General features: G+C 38.8%; 1 protein-coding gene across 1 annotated transcript; it reads left to right on the forward strand.

Moving 5' to 3' along the window:
* The first annotated feature begins 5,122 nt into the window (after positions 1-5,122).
* Positions 5,123-14,921, forward strand: RFXAP (regulatory factor X associated protein). Its single transcript, XM_012465579.2, has 3 exons — positions 5,123-5,863; positions 11,098-11,205; positions 13,488-14,921. The coding sequence occupies exons 1-3, from the start codon at positions 5,309-5,311 to the stop codon at positions 13,596-13,598; spliced, it is 774 nt and encodes a 257-aa protein (XP_012321002.2). The 5' UTR covers positions 5,123-5,308; the 3' UTR covers positions 13,599-14,921.
* Positions 14,922-15,246: the final 325 nt, after the last annotated feature.

The raw sequence follows: 15,246 nt of genomic DNA on the forward strand, positions 1-15,246 counted from the left end.
CTGCTCTAAAGCTTTTAAATAAACTTTCACTCCTGCTCAAAAACTTTTCACTCTTGTCTCTCACTCTGCCTTAGGCTCCTCAGTCAAATTCTTTCTTGTGAGGAGGCAAGAACTGAGGCTGCTGTAGATCCGTATGGGTTCATTGCTCCCAACAAAATGTCTAGAAAAGGCAAATCTATAGAAACAAAGATTAGTGGATTCCTGGGGCTGGAAGTAGGAGCAGGGATTGACTGAGAATGGATAAGAAGTGTCTTTTGTGGAGAGATGGAAATGTTCTAAAACTTTTTTGTAAAAATGATTGCAACTCTACAAATTTACTAAAAATATTTAAATTGTATACTTGACATAGGTGGTATATACTTACAACAGAATACCACACACTGGGTAATTTACAAAGAACAGAAGTTTATGTGGCTCACAGCTCTGGTGGCTGTAAAATCCAAGAGCAGAGCCCTGGCATCTGATCAGGGTAATACCATAGTGGAAGGGCAGAGGGCAGAAGGCAGAAGCAAGCATAGAGAGAATAAAAGAGGCTGAATTTATCTGTTTAGCAGGAGCCCACTCCTGTGATAACTAAGCCATTCACTTGATAATGGCATTAATCCATTCATGAGGGCCAAGCACCTCTTAAAGGCCCCACTTCTTAATTACAATGGCAATGGCAACTGTAACAGTATTAAGAAGTGAGGACTTTAAGAGGTGCTTAGCCCTCATGAACTTTTGAGAGACATGTTCAAACCACAGCAAAATCATACCTCAAAAAAGATAGGTGTTTTTTTTTTAAGCTTACTGTCACTTATTGAACACCATAACAGAAGTTTGTATTAAGACTTAAATAATACTGCTCTGAGTAGTATGCTGGTTAAAATTTTTTTAACCAGTTAACTGATGGCTGGAAATAAAACTTTTCTTCTACCTGTTTAGGTTTCTTGCCTGGGAACCTGTAAATTGAACTTAAAAAGATAGATTAGGAAAATAAACGAGTTTATTTACAAGAACTACATGTAGTTCTCAGAGATGAGTTGCTCAAACAGATGGTTAGAATTTGAGGCTTATATACCTAAATTAGTAAGTAAAAGGAAGAGGCAGTAAAAGTTTCCATAGGATAAACAAATAGGTTCCTTTAGGAAAAACAAATGTGTTTTTAGGAGAACAAATGAGAAATAAGACATTTTGTCATAATATATGTTTATGTAGGTTTTCTGAATTCAGGTCATGAAATTCTCTTGGAGCGGGGTATTTACAGTAGAGATACTCTTGGTCTCTCTCCTGGGAGTAGAACCTTTCCTCAAGAGGGGATTTATGATAGTCTTCATTTATCAGAAGTTTCAGCTTTTAGTCAGATAAGGGAAGCTCTGAGAAGGCTTCTTTCTATATCAATTGAATCTCAATGTCTTTGGCTTAAAATAATCTTTATGCCAATTCTGGGGTTCTGTGTGTGTCTCTACCTGAGATAAAGAATGTTAGCACACAATTCACATGATTGATAAAATATACAATACTCAATATTGTAAATCTATACATCATAACTTCAATATGACTATTTCTTACAAAAATCACTATCAGTTTTCATGAATTCACCAAAAATAATGTCCCAAATTCAAAATAAGAATAAATGCAGCTGGGTGAGGTGGCTCACGCCTGCAATCCCAGCACTTTGGGAGGCTGAGGTGGGCAGATTGCTTGAAGTCAGGAGTTCAAGACCAGCCTGGCCAACATGGTGAAACCCTGTCTCTACTAAAAATTCAAAAATTAGCTGGGCGTGGTGGCAGACACCTGTAATCCCAGCTACTCAGGAGGTTGAGGCAAGAGAATCGCTTGAACCTGGGAGGCAGAGGTTGCAGTAAGCCAAGACCATGCAGCTCGGGTGGCTGCATTTCAGTCTGGGCAACAAGAGTGAAACTCCATCTCAAAAAAAAAAGGATAAATGCTTGACTATTCACAATAGCAAAGACATGGAATCAACCTAAATGCCCATTAATAATAGACTGGATAAAGAAAATATGATACATATACACCATGGAATACTATGCAGCCATAAAAAGGAATGATATCATGCCTTTGCAGTGACATGGATGAAGTTGGAAGCCATTATCCTCAGCCAGCTAACACAGAAACAGAAAAACAAATGCCCCATGTTCTCACTGATAAGTGGTAGCTGAATGATAAGAACACATGGACACAATGGGGAACAACACACACTAGGGCCTGTTGAAGGGGGTTATGTGAGAGGGAGAGCATCAGGAAGAATAGCTGATGAATGCTGGGCTTAATACTTAAGAGATGGGATGATCTGTGTAGTAAACTACTATGGCATACGTTTATCTATTATCAAACCTGCATATCTTGAACATGTATCCCTGAGCTTAAAATAAAAGTTGAAACAAAAACTAAACAGAGCTTAAAATAAAAGTTGAAACAAAAAACTATTATTTGTGAATAAAGTTATAACTTTTTCATTAAAAAAATGAATAAACGCTTGGTTTCTGTCCAATTCAGTAAAGAAGTAAAGTTATTTTTTGTTCTTTTTATTTTTTTTTGTTGACCACAGCAAGGACATAAAGTGCACTTATGGCATAACGTTGGCAGTTATTTTTGTTTATATTTAAAAAAAAACAAAAGTGAAACAATGAAGATGTATGTAGGATCTTTACTTGTTCAATGATATAGGCAACTTCTTTGCTGAATCATATGATAGTTTTTAGTTTTCAAATATTAAAATAATATTTCCCCAATGGGAGGGGGTTGGATATTCACAATGTGACAGTTGCAGATAGAATATATTTTAAATTTAATCTTTTTTTTTTTTTTTTTTAAATGGAGTCTTACTCTGTTGCCCAAGCTGGAGTGCAGTGGCACAGTCTCAGCTCACTTCAATATCTTCCTGCTGGGTTCGAGCGATTCTCATGCCTCAGCCTACTGATTAGCTGAGATTACAGGTCTGCCCACCACACCTGGATGATTTTGTATTTTTAGTAGAGACAGGGTTTCACCATGTTGGTCAGGCTGGTCTCAAAACTCCTGACCTCGTGATCCGCCCGCCTCAGCCTCCTAAACTGCTGGAATTACAGGGGTGAGCCACCAAGCACAGCCTTAAATTTAATCTTCATTAACATTTTCACTGTCACTTTCTTAAGTACAGACAATCAACAATAAGTGTAAACTTGCTTTGTCGCATTTGATAATTTCCCTGATGTAAATACTCTAATCGTGGCTGATTTCAAGCAATCAACATGACATAACTGAGGTCAGAGTTGGTAAAATCTGCAGTAAAACACCACTAAATAATATTTACACATACAGATACAATAGACATAAATAACCTTAAGAGCATAGATTATGGTAAAACATAATAAATTATAAAATGAAGAGTTTTGAGGTTTGTAACCTTTGTTTTTAATATAATCCTATCGTAAGTTTATGTAGTATGACTTTTAATAATAGCAGTGTTTAATTTTTCTGGTAATTATATTCCTGAAATTTTAGCAACCAGGTATCATCAGTTGGCCCTAGCACACCACCACTGACTGCCAGGTTTTACTAATGAGGAAACTGAGGCTGGAGAGGCTGTTACAAACTTGCTGTGGTCACACGGGACACAGCACTACCCAGGTTGCTCTAATTCCACGTGCCTCTCTTTAAAACATAACTGACCAGGCCAGGCGCGGTGGCTCACGCCCCTAATCCCAGCACTTCGGGAGGCTGAGGCAGGTGGATCATGAGGTCAAGAGATCGAGACTATCCTGGCCAACACGGTGAAACCCCGTCTATACTAAAAATAGAAAAATTAGCTGGGCGTGGTGGCACAAGCCTGTAATCCCAACTACTCAGGAGGCTGAGGCAGGAGAAACATTTGGACCTGGGAGGCAGAGGTTGCAGTGAACCGAGATCGCACCAGTGCACTCCAACTTGGCAACAGAGACTCCTCTCAAAAAAAAACAAAAACATCTTACTGTGAATGGATTTATAGTTTGTTTAATAAAGTCACTGCTTTCCAGTAGGTGGGATGGGAAATCTGACCAGGCAAAAGACTAAAATGAAGGGAAAAAGAACATCTACTTAACAGTTCAGGGTACCGCAGGATATTTTCTCTCCTGGGATTTGGGCAAGCCGAGATTTAACAACCAGCTATTGCCCAGCAACTGGTAGAACTGATAGAACATTCACTGTTTTTTTAAACGTTTGCTGTTCAATATTCCTTTTCACACATTTTCACTGTGTTTAAGGAAAACGTTAACTTATCTCAGCGCCCACAGCAAAGAGCAAGTATTAAAAATCAAATGAGTTTCCAAAAGAAAAAAACAAAGTTATCCCTCAATACAAATAAAACTTGGCAAAGGTGTGGCCCACCCCTCTCTGCTCCACTATTTTCTTTCTTTTTTTTTTTTTGAGACGGAGTTTCGCTCTTGTTACCCAGGCTGGAGTGCAATGGCGCGATCTCGGCTCACCGCAACCTCCGCCTCCTGGGTTCAGGCAATTCTCCTGCCTCAGCCTCTTGAGTAGCTGGGATTACAGGCACGCGCCACCATGCCCAGCTAAATTTTTGTATTTTTAGTAGAGACAGGGTTTCACCATGTTGACCAGGATGGTCTCGATCTCTTGACCTCGTGATCCACACGCCTCAGTCTCCCAAAGTGCTGGGATTACAGGCGTGAGCCACCGCGCCCAGCCCTGCTCCACTATTTTCAAATAAGCCACCTCTGCCTTCATGGACTGCGAGCTAGTGGCTCCGGGTGGTGACACCACTACATCCCAGCTTCAAATCTCCCCTTGTAGGCCGTTTGGGGGCAAATAATAAAATTAGCATCCTAAACTACAAGTCGTGAGACTGCTCAGGAACAATCTTAATTTGCATACTGGAATTCCAGTAGAAAATACTTTCAACCGTTTTAGACACAATAGGTTCTAGTAAAACGGCGCTGCCTTGCCAACAACTGCCAAGGTTTCACCTTGACACAAACACCCGGACGCCATCTAAGAATCCCGCGGCTGGCGGAAGTGGACAGAGCCGCACCTGCGCAGTCAGTCCCGCCGGCTGTGCGTTCAGCCCCGCCCCCAGAGGCGCCGCGCTCCCTGACAGGCCGCGGGCGTACACACGCTGACGCGCAGGCTGCGGACGCGCAGGCGCAGTTGGGGCGCATTCGCAGCTTGGCGCCTTTTACCCTCGTGTGTTCTGAGTCTTTGGTTTGCCAAGTGCATTTAGGCCTGGCAGGTGCTGAAAGCCCGGGGTCGTGGACCCCAGCCGGGTCTCAGCAGCACGGAGGCTCAAGATGTCTCGGAGGGCGCGGGGTCGGGGACCGCCAGCGGTATGCCCCACCCCGCGGCCCTAGCCCCGGCTGCGGCTCCGGCTCCCACCCTGGCGCCAGCCCCGGTGGCGACCGCGGCCTCGCAGTTCACCCTGCTGGTGATGCAGCCCTGTGCTGGGCAGGACGAGGCCGCGGCCCCCGGGGGCGGCGTCGGGTCGGGCAAGCCCGTTAGGTACCTGTGCGAAGGGGCCGGGGATGGCGAGGAGGAGGCAGGGGAGGACGAGGCGGACCTGCTGGACACCTCGGACCCTCCGGGGGGAGGCGAGAGCGCGGCTAGTTTGGAGGATCTGGAGGACGAAGAGACCCACTCGGGGGGCGAGGGCAGCAGCGGGGGCGCCCGGAGGCGGGGCAGCGGCGGGGGCAGCATGAGCAAGACCTGCACCTACGAAGGCTGCAGCGAGACCACAAGCCAGGTGGCCAAGCAGCGCAAGCCGTGGATGTGTAAGAAACACCGAAACAAGATGTACAAGGACAAGTATAAAAAGAAGAAGAGCGACCAGGCCCTGAACTGCAGTGGGACCGCTTCGACTAGCAGCGCGGGAAACGTCAAACTCGAGGTATCACACTTAGCTGAGGCCTGGGCGTGGGAGGTGGAAGAAGAAACCCAATCTTAACCCAAACCCTATCTCCAGGGCCTGCCCACCCGCTTCCAAATGGGTCAGGTTGCAGTGACTGGGTAAGTGGTTGGGAATTAGAGTGTTTGCCCTAAATTAAAGTTTATACCAACATGTGCAAAGTAGTAACAATTCTGTTGCACCCATGTGATAGGTGCAGAAATTTCAGTAAAAATAACATGACAGCGGCAAAGCTGTCATAGATCTCGGATATGCCTGGAAGGACATAGAGTAAATGATCAGTATGGTTCATCGCTAAAGGAGACTTAGGAACCTAGATGAAGTTGGTACTTCTGCAAAAGTAATCTCTTTTCAGTACTCTGTTCTCAGTATCCAGTTCTCAGTACTCTGTTCTCAGTATTCGGTTCTCCGTACCTCTATTCATAATACTCCTGTGCTTAGTACTTTGTTTTTAGTGTCCTGTTCTGTTAACCCTTTTCTTAGTACCCTATTTTAGTACTGCTATTCTCAGTCCCCTGTCTGCAGTATCCCTGTACTAAGTACCCTTTTCTTACAACTCTGTTCCCATTACCCCTGTGTTTAGTCCCTTGTTCTCATGTTCTCATTACCTCAATACTGAATATACCTTGTTCTCAGTATCTTTGTTCTTAGTACCCTGTTCTCACTACCCCTTTTCTTAGTACCCCTGAGAGGGGGGTAAAAAAAAAAGGACGATAATGGGGTATAAGTATCAAAAAACTTTTGAATTGTTTGATTTGAACTGAGTCGAAGGTAAAACCAGTGTTCTGGAGTTGGACTTCTGAGTGCAAATCCCTGTTCCATCATTTGCTGGCTGTGTGGCTTGAATAGGTTATTAAACTCTGTAAAATGGGCATTAAAATAGTGTGTCATTCATAGTGTTGCTGTGAATATGTGAGCTATTCCATAGTGTTCACACAGTGTCCAGCAACTGGTAAAAGTGTATAAACCGTAGCCATTATTATTGTCTTGTTACTGGTATACTTTTGAGGATGTTACAGATAAGCAGATATTTCTTCTTGTGTGAGCTATATAATCCCTCAGTGTAGAGAAAAATTTAATTTTGTTACAAGTGATTCAAGCCAGGCATGGTAGCAAATGCCTGTATACGCAACTCTACTTGGGAAGGTGAGGAGGCAGGATTGCTTGAGAACCAGGGGTTTGAGGCTGCTGTGAGCCTGTTAGCATCACTGCACTCCAGCCTGGGTGACATAGTGAGACCCTATCTCTTTTAAAAAAAAAAAAGTGATCAAAAGAAATTTTTTTTAACTGTAAGCTGTCTTAGGGTCCTAGGATGTATTCTAAGTCTTTAAATTTCTTAGTTTCAGGCTGAACTTGAAGTGCTCCATTACGAAAATATTAGACCTTGTAATTGTTTACAAATGTAATGTTCTAGGCCAGGCACAGTGGCTCATGCCTGTAATCCCAGAATTTGGGATGGCCAAGGAGGGAGGATCACCTGAGCCCAGAAGTTTGAGACCAACCTGGGTAACATAGGGAGACGCCATCGCAACAAAAAATTTTAAAAATTAGCCAGGTATGGTGGCACATGCTGGTGGTCCCAGCAACTTGGGAGGCTGAAGTGGAAGGATCACTGGAGCCCAGAGGTTGAGGCTGCAGTGAGCCATGATTGTGCCACTTCACTCCAGCCTGGGTGACAGAGCAAGGCTGTCTCAAAAACAAAAAGTAATATTCTAAATATATCTAAAATCTACTGTTGCCAGTGTGTCATAATTCACACTGGTTAGGACTGAGTGACTTCTCTTTTTATTAAGTTTTAATCTTTTGGAGTAAGAGGACGCCTTTGAATATCTAATGACTTAATGAACACTATTCCTAGAAAAATGCATTATGTAAGTTTAATTTTGCATACTAATTCATGGGCTCAGGACTTCTGTAATCATAATTTAAAAACCCCCTCAATCCATATTCTTGTAAAATAATATGTTTTACCAAATCTCTGATTAAAGGATTTAGGGAAATAAACATCTGAAAAAGAATGAAAGTTAGTAAAGGTGATCAAGTTTTTTCCTCAGTAAGTTCCACAGGTGCTCATTCACTTCAGAATTCTTTAGAGAGAGAGAGCAAAATAATGCTTTTTTTTTCTTGCTTTTTTTTTGAGACAGAGTCTCACTCTGTGTCGTCCAGGCTGGAGTGTAGTGTTGTAATCTCAGCTCACTACAATCTCTGCCTCCTGGGTTCAAGCAATTCTTGTGCCTCAGCCTCCCAAGTAGCTGGGACTACAGGCGCACACCACCACACCTGGCTAATTTTTGTAGTTTTGGTAGAAACGGGGTTTCACCATGTTGGCCAATCTGGTCTTGAACTCCTGGCCTGAAATTTTCCTCCCACCTCAGCCTCCCAAAGTGTTGGGATTACAGGCGTGAGCCACTGCACCCAGCCTATTAATACTTATTTTCAAGGAAGAAGTATACCTATGGCTGCTTACTTTTTTTTTTTAAACTATCTAGCATTTACATCTACAGTGAAGAAAATGTATAAAAGACAAATGGATACTGAATTAGAATCTCCCTCTGTATTTCCCACAAAAAGAGCCTTAATAATTTTACTATTTTGTTACTTACTTATCTGATTTTTAGAGATGGGTCTCACAGTGTTGCCCAGGCTGGCCTCAAATTCCGGGGCTCAAGTGATCCTCCTGCCTCAGCCTTCCAAGTAGCTGAGATTGCCACTCACCACTGCATCCAGCTTCACTATTTTAAAATAATTTGCATGACTTTTTAGGGAAGAGAATTAATTGCTATAAACAACAAATAATAGCTTACTATCCAATTTGTCTTATATTGTGGGATACTTTATCAGTTCTGAGGAGGCTGCAAGATCTGTAAGTCTTTATCTTTGTTAAAATAACAATGCCAGTCAGGATATAAGAAGAGCCAACTATATAGACCTTTTTCAGTAGTTCAGAGGAGGATAGATCATTGTAGGCTGAGATACTCCAGAAAGGCTTTGCAGAGGAACTGTGACTCAATATAAACCAGAAAGGAAGGGTAATAGTTTATGCTTAATAAGCTGAGTTTCTTATGTGCCAAGCACTGTGTTAAGCTATAAATGGAGTCTCACAACCCTTCAGCAATGGGATAGGTACTGTGTTTTACATATGTGGAAACTGAGGCACAGAGAGGTTAAAGAATTTGGCATAGGTCAAAAAGTCAGTGAATACTGTACTCAAACACAAACAGCCTTATTCTAGAGCCTTCACTTTTACCCCCTTACTCCACTGCTTCCCTAGAATTCTGATAGGTAAAAGGAAAGAGAAGCACATTTTGGTAAAGTGAAGCAGAAATACAGAAAACACTTTTGCAAAGATAGCAAGTGGACTGTTCTGGCTAAAATGTAATAGTGGAGTGGAAAATTCATGAGAGAGAAATTTGGAAAGATAAGTTGAAGCCAATTTTTTATAGGATTGAATGCCAGGCTATGAGATTTGGGTTTAGAGTCTTCAAATGAAGTGTTCTAATCAGGAAGTAGCAGAGGATCCTACCCTGATGGAGTGGGTTAAAATTGAGAGCCTATAAATTTTCAGACTCTTCTGCTATATTGTGAGGAGCAAGATTAGAAATTAAGGTGTCTAAAATTAGTATTTCTTACACAAGTCAAGGTTAAATAAGGAACAAGTGTGTATAATGTCTACCTCAAAAATCTAAGAAGTATGCTATATGAGAAATGCATAAAGGGACTAAAAATAAATGAATTGACCTCCGCTGGTGGGATTGTTGTTATTAAATATCTAAAAAGCTATCATGTAAGATAAGCAGTAGACTTATATGGCATAGTTCTGAGGTAACTAGAACTCTTAGGCATAAATCACAAGGAATATATATTTCAGCTCAGCTTAAGTAAAGCACATTCTACCAAAACATTAGAGCTATTAAAAACCAAATGAAGTGCAGCAAAATTGGTAAACTCTGTAAGACAGAAAACGTTAAAAGTTTTTGAAAAAGAATTCCAACATCTGTACAAGTCTGTAGTAGATGACTAAAGATTATTTTCACTACAGGCTTCTCTGTCTAATTCAGTATCTAATATTTTGTGATATTAACCTTTTGAATCTCCATAGTGAGGTTATGAGGGCAGACGATACTGCACCATCAAGTCAATTTCAGCATTCCCTTATCATGCACATAAAAATGAAAGAATCCCATAAATAATATGAGCTCAGGGGTTGGTGGGGGAGGAAGAAATTATTTCTGTTTCCTCTGAGTATTAGAATTTTCTTTTTACAGTTTCTATATTTTGAGGCCTAAAATGTCTAGGGATGAAATATTTTTGTAATATTAGATTGGTTAAGTTCGTGTAAGGTATGGCTTTCTGATAAAATATTTATAGTTTTATATTTGTTTAGTAAGAATTTTGGATGTGGTATTGTAGCATAGTCTTATAAGAGTCAGAATATTTCAGTCAACTAAACAATATTTTGTTATGCCAGCAAAATTACAAGTATTTAAGATGCTGTAGGTAACTGGGGGTACATATTTGGTAATAAGTACTGCTGATTTTGTTTTGGGGTGTTGAAATCTCAGGGTAATGGTGTTATTTTAGGACTTACCTGTTTTGTCCATACAGATGGCAGGAGACTATTTATACTAGTGCTTTTTCAAGCAAGTTTATCTTTTTATTCTAGTGACTTCTAAATTTTGAAAGCTTTGGTTATCAATTACTTCCTTAAATGATATTTTACTACTTCCCCATTTGTTTTGGTTGTTAATTGGGTAAAAAGTTATCAATTAGGTATCTTATTGAGCAGTATATAATTTACCTCTGAGTTCATATATTTCATCCAAAGGCAAGCAGATTATGTTTTGGCCTGGAAAGCTTTATATGAAGAGAATGGTCAATTCACTTGGCATTTTTTGTAATATTGAAAATAGGTCACAAGCGACTCTGCCCCAATCTTAGTGGCCTACCTCTCACACACTATTAATTTTGAGACCTATCAAGAGACTAAAGAACCCAGGTTGAAGATCTGGGGGAAAAGGGAACGAGGAGGAATGTGCCATAAAATTAACTGCTGATACCTTGCCTATGATAATGAAGGACTTTCGGAAAGTTTCATAGAGACTGGGCAAGAGGATGGAAGAAATGCAAAGACCTGTTCATTACATCATTGAAATACTTGTAATCATGAATTATAACATTAACTGTTCATCTGTTTGCATTTTTATCATTTATCCCAGGAAAGTGCAGATAACATACTCTCCATTGTTAAACAAAGAACAGGATCTTTTGGGGATCGTCCTGCAAGACCTACTCTTTTAGAACAAGTGTTAAATCAAAAAAGACTGGTAAGTATCTGTTTGTAAATCAGTTATAAATGTGTTAACAAACGTTGTTTGTTATAAATGGAACTATTGAGATTTTTGAGATTTTAGCTCATGATACCACACTATACATCAAAATAAATTCCTAATAAGGAGTCAAAATTTTAAAAAAAGAATCAGAAATTTACCTCAAAAATCTGTAATGAAATTTTGTTTAGCTTATATAGATGGAATCTAGAGAAAAGATTATAAACTTGACTACATAAACATGAATGCTGCAGTTTAAAGAGCAAAAATATCTACAACAAATATAAAAGACTATGGTTAATGTGGCTGGTATTTTATCACATAAAATATTCCTGGTTGGACCTGGTGGTTCATGCCTGTAATCCTAACACTTTGGAAAGCTAGGTGGGAGGATCACTTGAGGCTGGGAATTTGAGACTATTCTGGGCAATATAGTAAAACCCCATCTCTACAAACAAATTTAAAAATCAGCAGAATGTGATGGTATATAACTGTAGTCCCAGCTACTCAAGAGGCTGAAACAGGAGGATGGCTTGAGCCCAGGAGTTTGAGGCTGCAATGAGTTATGATCATACCCCTATACTCCAGCCTATGCAACAAAGCACCCTATAAATCATTAAACATGATCTGTTTCCATATATATATTCCATATATATATAAAATATGCTTACCTCTGTGACAGCTTCACTCTTAACTGTAAAGAAAGATTATAAAAATTCCTATAATTTGATGCGGAAAAAACTTTGGCTTCAATACATTGCAAAAGAAACAAACAGAAAAAAAGGCAGAATACCATTAAATGAAATGGAAAGGTATTCAATATCAGTAAAAATAACAAACAAAAAATGAAAATTACTTAAATGATTACACACAATGATGCAGTGATGTTGAGGGTTTCATGAAATGGAGATTCTCATGCAGTTAATGGCATTATATATTGGTACAGCACTTTCAGAAAGCAGTTGGTCACTGTGTACTAGGAGTCATCCCTTTCGACTCAGACATCACATTTAATGTAAAGACATTTACAGAACATAAATCCTAAATATGAATAGAGTTAAACATAAAGATATTGCCGAGAATATATTTATCACAAATAAAATGGTATTTGTGATAAATATATTCCCGGCAATACCTTTAAGTTTACTATTTATCACAAATACCAGCAATACCTTTATGTTTACTATTTATCACAAATATATTTATCACACATAGTAAAATGTCTAACAGTGTCATAACAGCTAAGATAATTTTTAAACAAAACGAATAAATAGAAAATGTACTAAGACATAATTCATAAAATCTTCAAATCAGTATTTAATGATAGTATGTCCACATTATTCAGTTTATCTTTTCGCAACTTATATATAAGTATTTTATTTTACTTTATTTATTTATTTTTTTTGAGACGGAATTTCGCTCTTGTTACCCAGGCTGGAGTGCAATGGCGCGATCTCGGCTCACCGCAACCTCCGCCTCCTGGGATAAGTATTTTATTTTAAAAACATTTTACAGGAGACTGTGACTGGATGAATGCTTGAGCCTAGGAGTTCAAGACTGCAGTGAGCTATGCTCGTGCCACTGCACTCCAGCCTGGGCAGCAGAGTGAGACCCTGTCTCTAATAATAATATGTTAATCGTAGTCTGTTATATTTGTTGTATTATTACAACTATATTTTAAAATGATGAGTGTACAAAAAGGTATTGGATGTTTTAGAGCAGTTATATTAGGGGTTTTTTTCCCTGAAATTTTGGTATATACTGATATATATGTATATGCACACACACAATTTTTAATTTCTATGTGAAGACTTAGTTGGCTATGTTTTATGAATGAGAAACTTGACTTCTAGCACTAGTTTATACGTATGTACAAACTAGCATTTAGCTGCCATTTTCACATGTGGCCCCCTTTCATCTCCATTTTTTTCTTGCTATAATCCTGGGTCAGTGCTACTTTTAGCTCTTTGCTTTTACGTATTTCAAGAGAGTATATTTGCTGGCATATCACAGAAGGCGTTTGCTTTGTGCCCAAAGTCACCAATAACAGACTTCACCCATCATTTTTAAGTTTTAGTGTTTTGATATATGACATCACATTATTTTCCGTTTGCAGCTTAATTGCAGTGCATCAGACGTAAAAGTGATTTTGATTCAGGCATATTTTTGTAAACATTGTATCATGTGTAGGGACACATCAGAGTAATTTCATAGCATGAAAACAATGTAATCACATAAGAATAATGCTATTAATAACTTTTTTCTTATTTCTTTCTAAGTCGTTGCTAAGAAGTCCAGAAGTAGTGCAATTTTTACAGAAACAGCAACAACTATTAAATCAGCAAGTTTTGGAGCAAAGACAGCAGCAGTTTCCAGGAGCATCAATATGAGAGAACTTATCGAGAACATCTACATGGTTTTTATCTTATTGTAATAGATGAACATATTTTTTTACCAAAGATAAATGGGATAATAATACATGCCTGTAGAACATAAACATTTTCCTGTAAATGTATGTGTGCATTTGGGGATGAATAAGTATTGCACTTTGTGCATCTAATCTTTCAGATTACTATGAGTTTGAAGAAGTCAGCTTATCTTTCCAAAATAATATTTAATTACAATGTTTAAAAAAAATGTACCTCTTCAGTCATTGTTACTGAAGGTAATGATGCAGTTACTTTCTGTGGAAGTCATAAAGTTAATAGATATTAATCTTCAAGCTTCTAGCTCAGTGGTTCTCATCAAGGGTCAATTTGATTGTCATAGTGACCTTAAAAACCGCTGATTTTTAGTGAGTGGCCAAAAATGCTAAATGTTCTGCAGTGTCAGGGATAGTCCCACATACTAAGAGTTGTCTTATTCACAGTGCCAGTAATACTCCTAAGAAATGTTAATGGCTGTTTTGGGGTGCTAACATGTAGTTGGGGCACCTATAATAGGGTTCCCTAATAACCTTTCTTTGCAGTTAAGACTGAAGCTGTCAAAGAGGTAAGCACGTTTTATATAGATGTAAGGAAAGTGATTATTGTTTAATATCTGTGAATTTAGGACGTCTCTTTTCAGAGGTGTGCTAGTAAAACCTGAGGGATTAACTAAGCACACTGGGACGTCCCACAGCTGGCTTCTCTCTTTCATGTTACCTGTTAGAGTTGATCTCTTAAAGCAGACACTCTTGTGTATTGAAGTTGTGAGCACCATAGATCTCAGCCTGCCAATGCCAAGACAAAGTTATTTTTCATATACTTATTTTTTATTAAACAAAATGAAAAAAATCCTTTTCAAAAAAGAGATCCTGAAAATTAAATTCACACTTCAGCATTTTGTCATTGTTTTTCAAAATTGAGCTATCTCAAAATTGCTATTCCTGTAATGTTAAAAAATGGTAGGTTCTCTGGATACTTTTTTCTTATACTTTCTCCTAGGAAAACTTTAAAAAGGCAAACCTACCAATAGGAATAACAAATTAAATGTCAAGAGAATATATCCAATGTTAGGATAATAAGTTTATGTATCTCAAGTTTAACTGTACAAGAATTTGTTAGTCACTTGGTTTTTAAATTCTATATATTAAACTTAATCATGGCTATTCTAAGAAGTGCTTATGGAGAGCAAGAATGTTTTAGTTCATTTTTAATGTGTGTGTTTTTACTTGCATATCTGTTCAAAACACTTTTAACAAAATTAATTCATTAAAGTCCAGTTGTTGTTGACCTTTGAGTTGGCTGATTTCTTTATTCTGTTTTTTAGTTTATTCTTACTAGATGCAGAGGAATTCTACTATTTGTTGTTGTTAGTTTATTCTCATACTTAAGATGTCGAGAGTTGTTTTTGAAGCTTAAGTTATCATTTATGATGAAAACAGCTTATGCTTCTTCAGATGAGATAATGGGAAAGCAGGGAAATGGGAAACAGATGGAAATGGGAAAGGAGGGAAAAGAATAGTCTAATGAGAGCTGAATGAAAAAGGACTGAATTTAAATATTTGTAAGAATTTATGATGATGAGTAATGAGTAGAATTTTGGGTTGGGAACATA

The sequence above is a fragment of the Aotus nancymaae genome, unplaced genomic scaffold, assembly GCF_030222135.1.
Source record: "Aotus nancymaae isolate 86718 unplaced genomic scaffold, 86718_ANA_hifiasm-v0.15.2.pri h1tg000043l, whole genome shotgun sequence".
NCBI lineage: Eukaryota > Metazoa > Chordata > Mammalia > Primates > Aotidae > Aotus > Aotus nancymaae.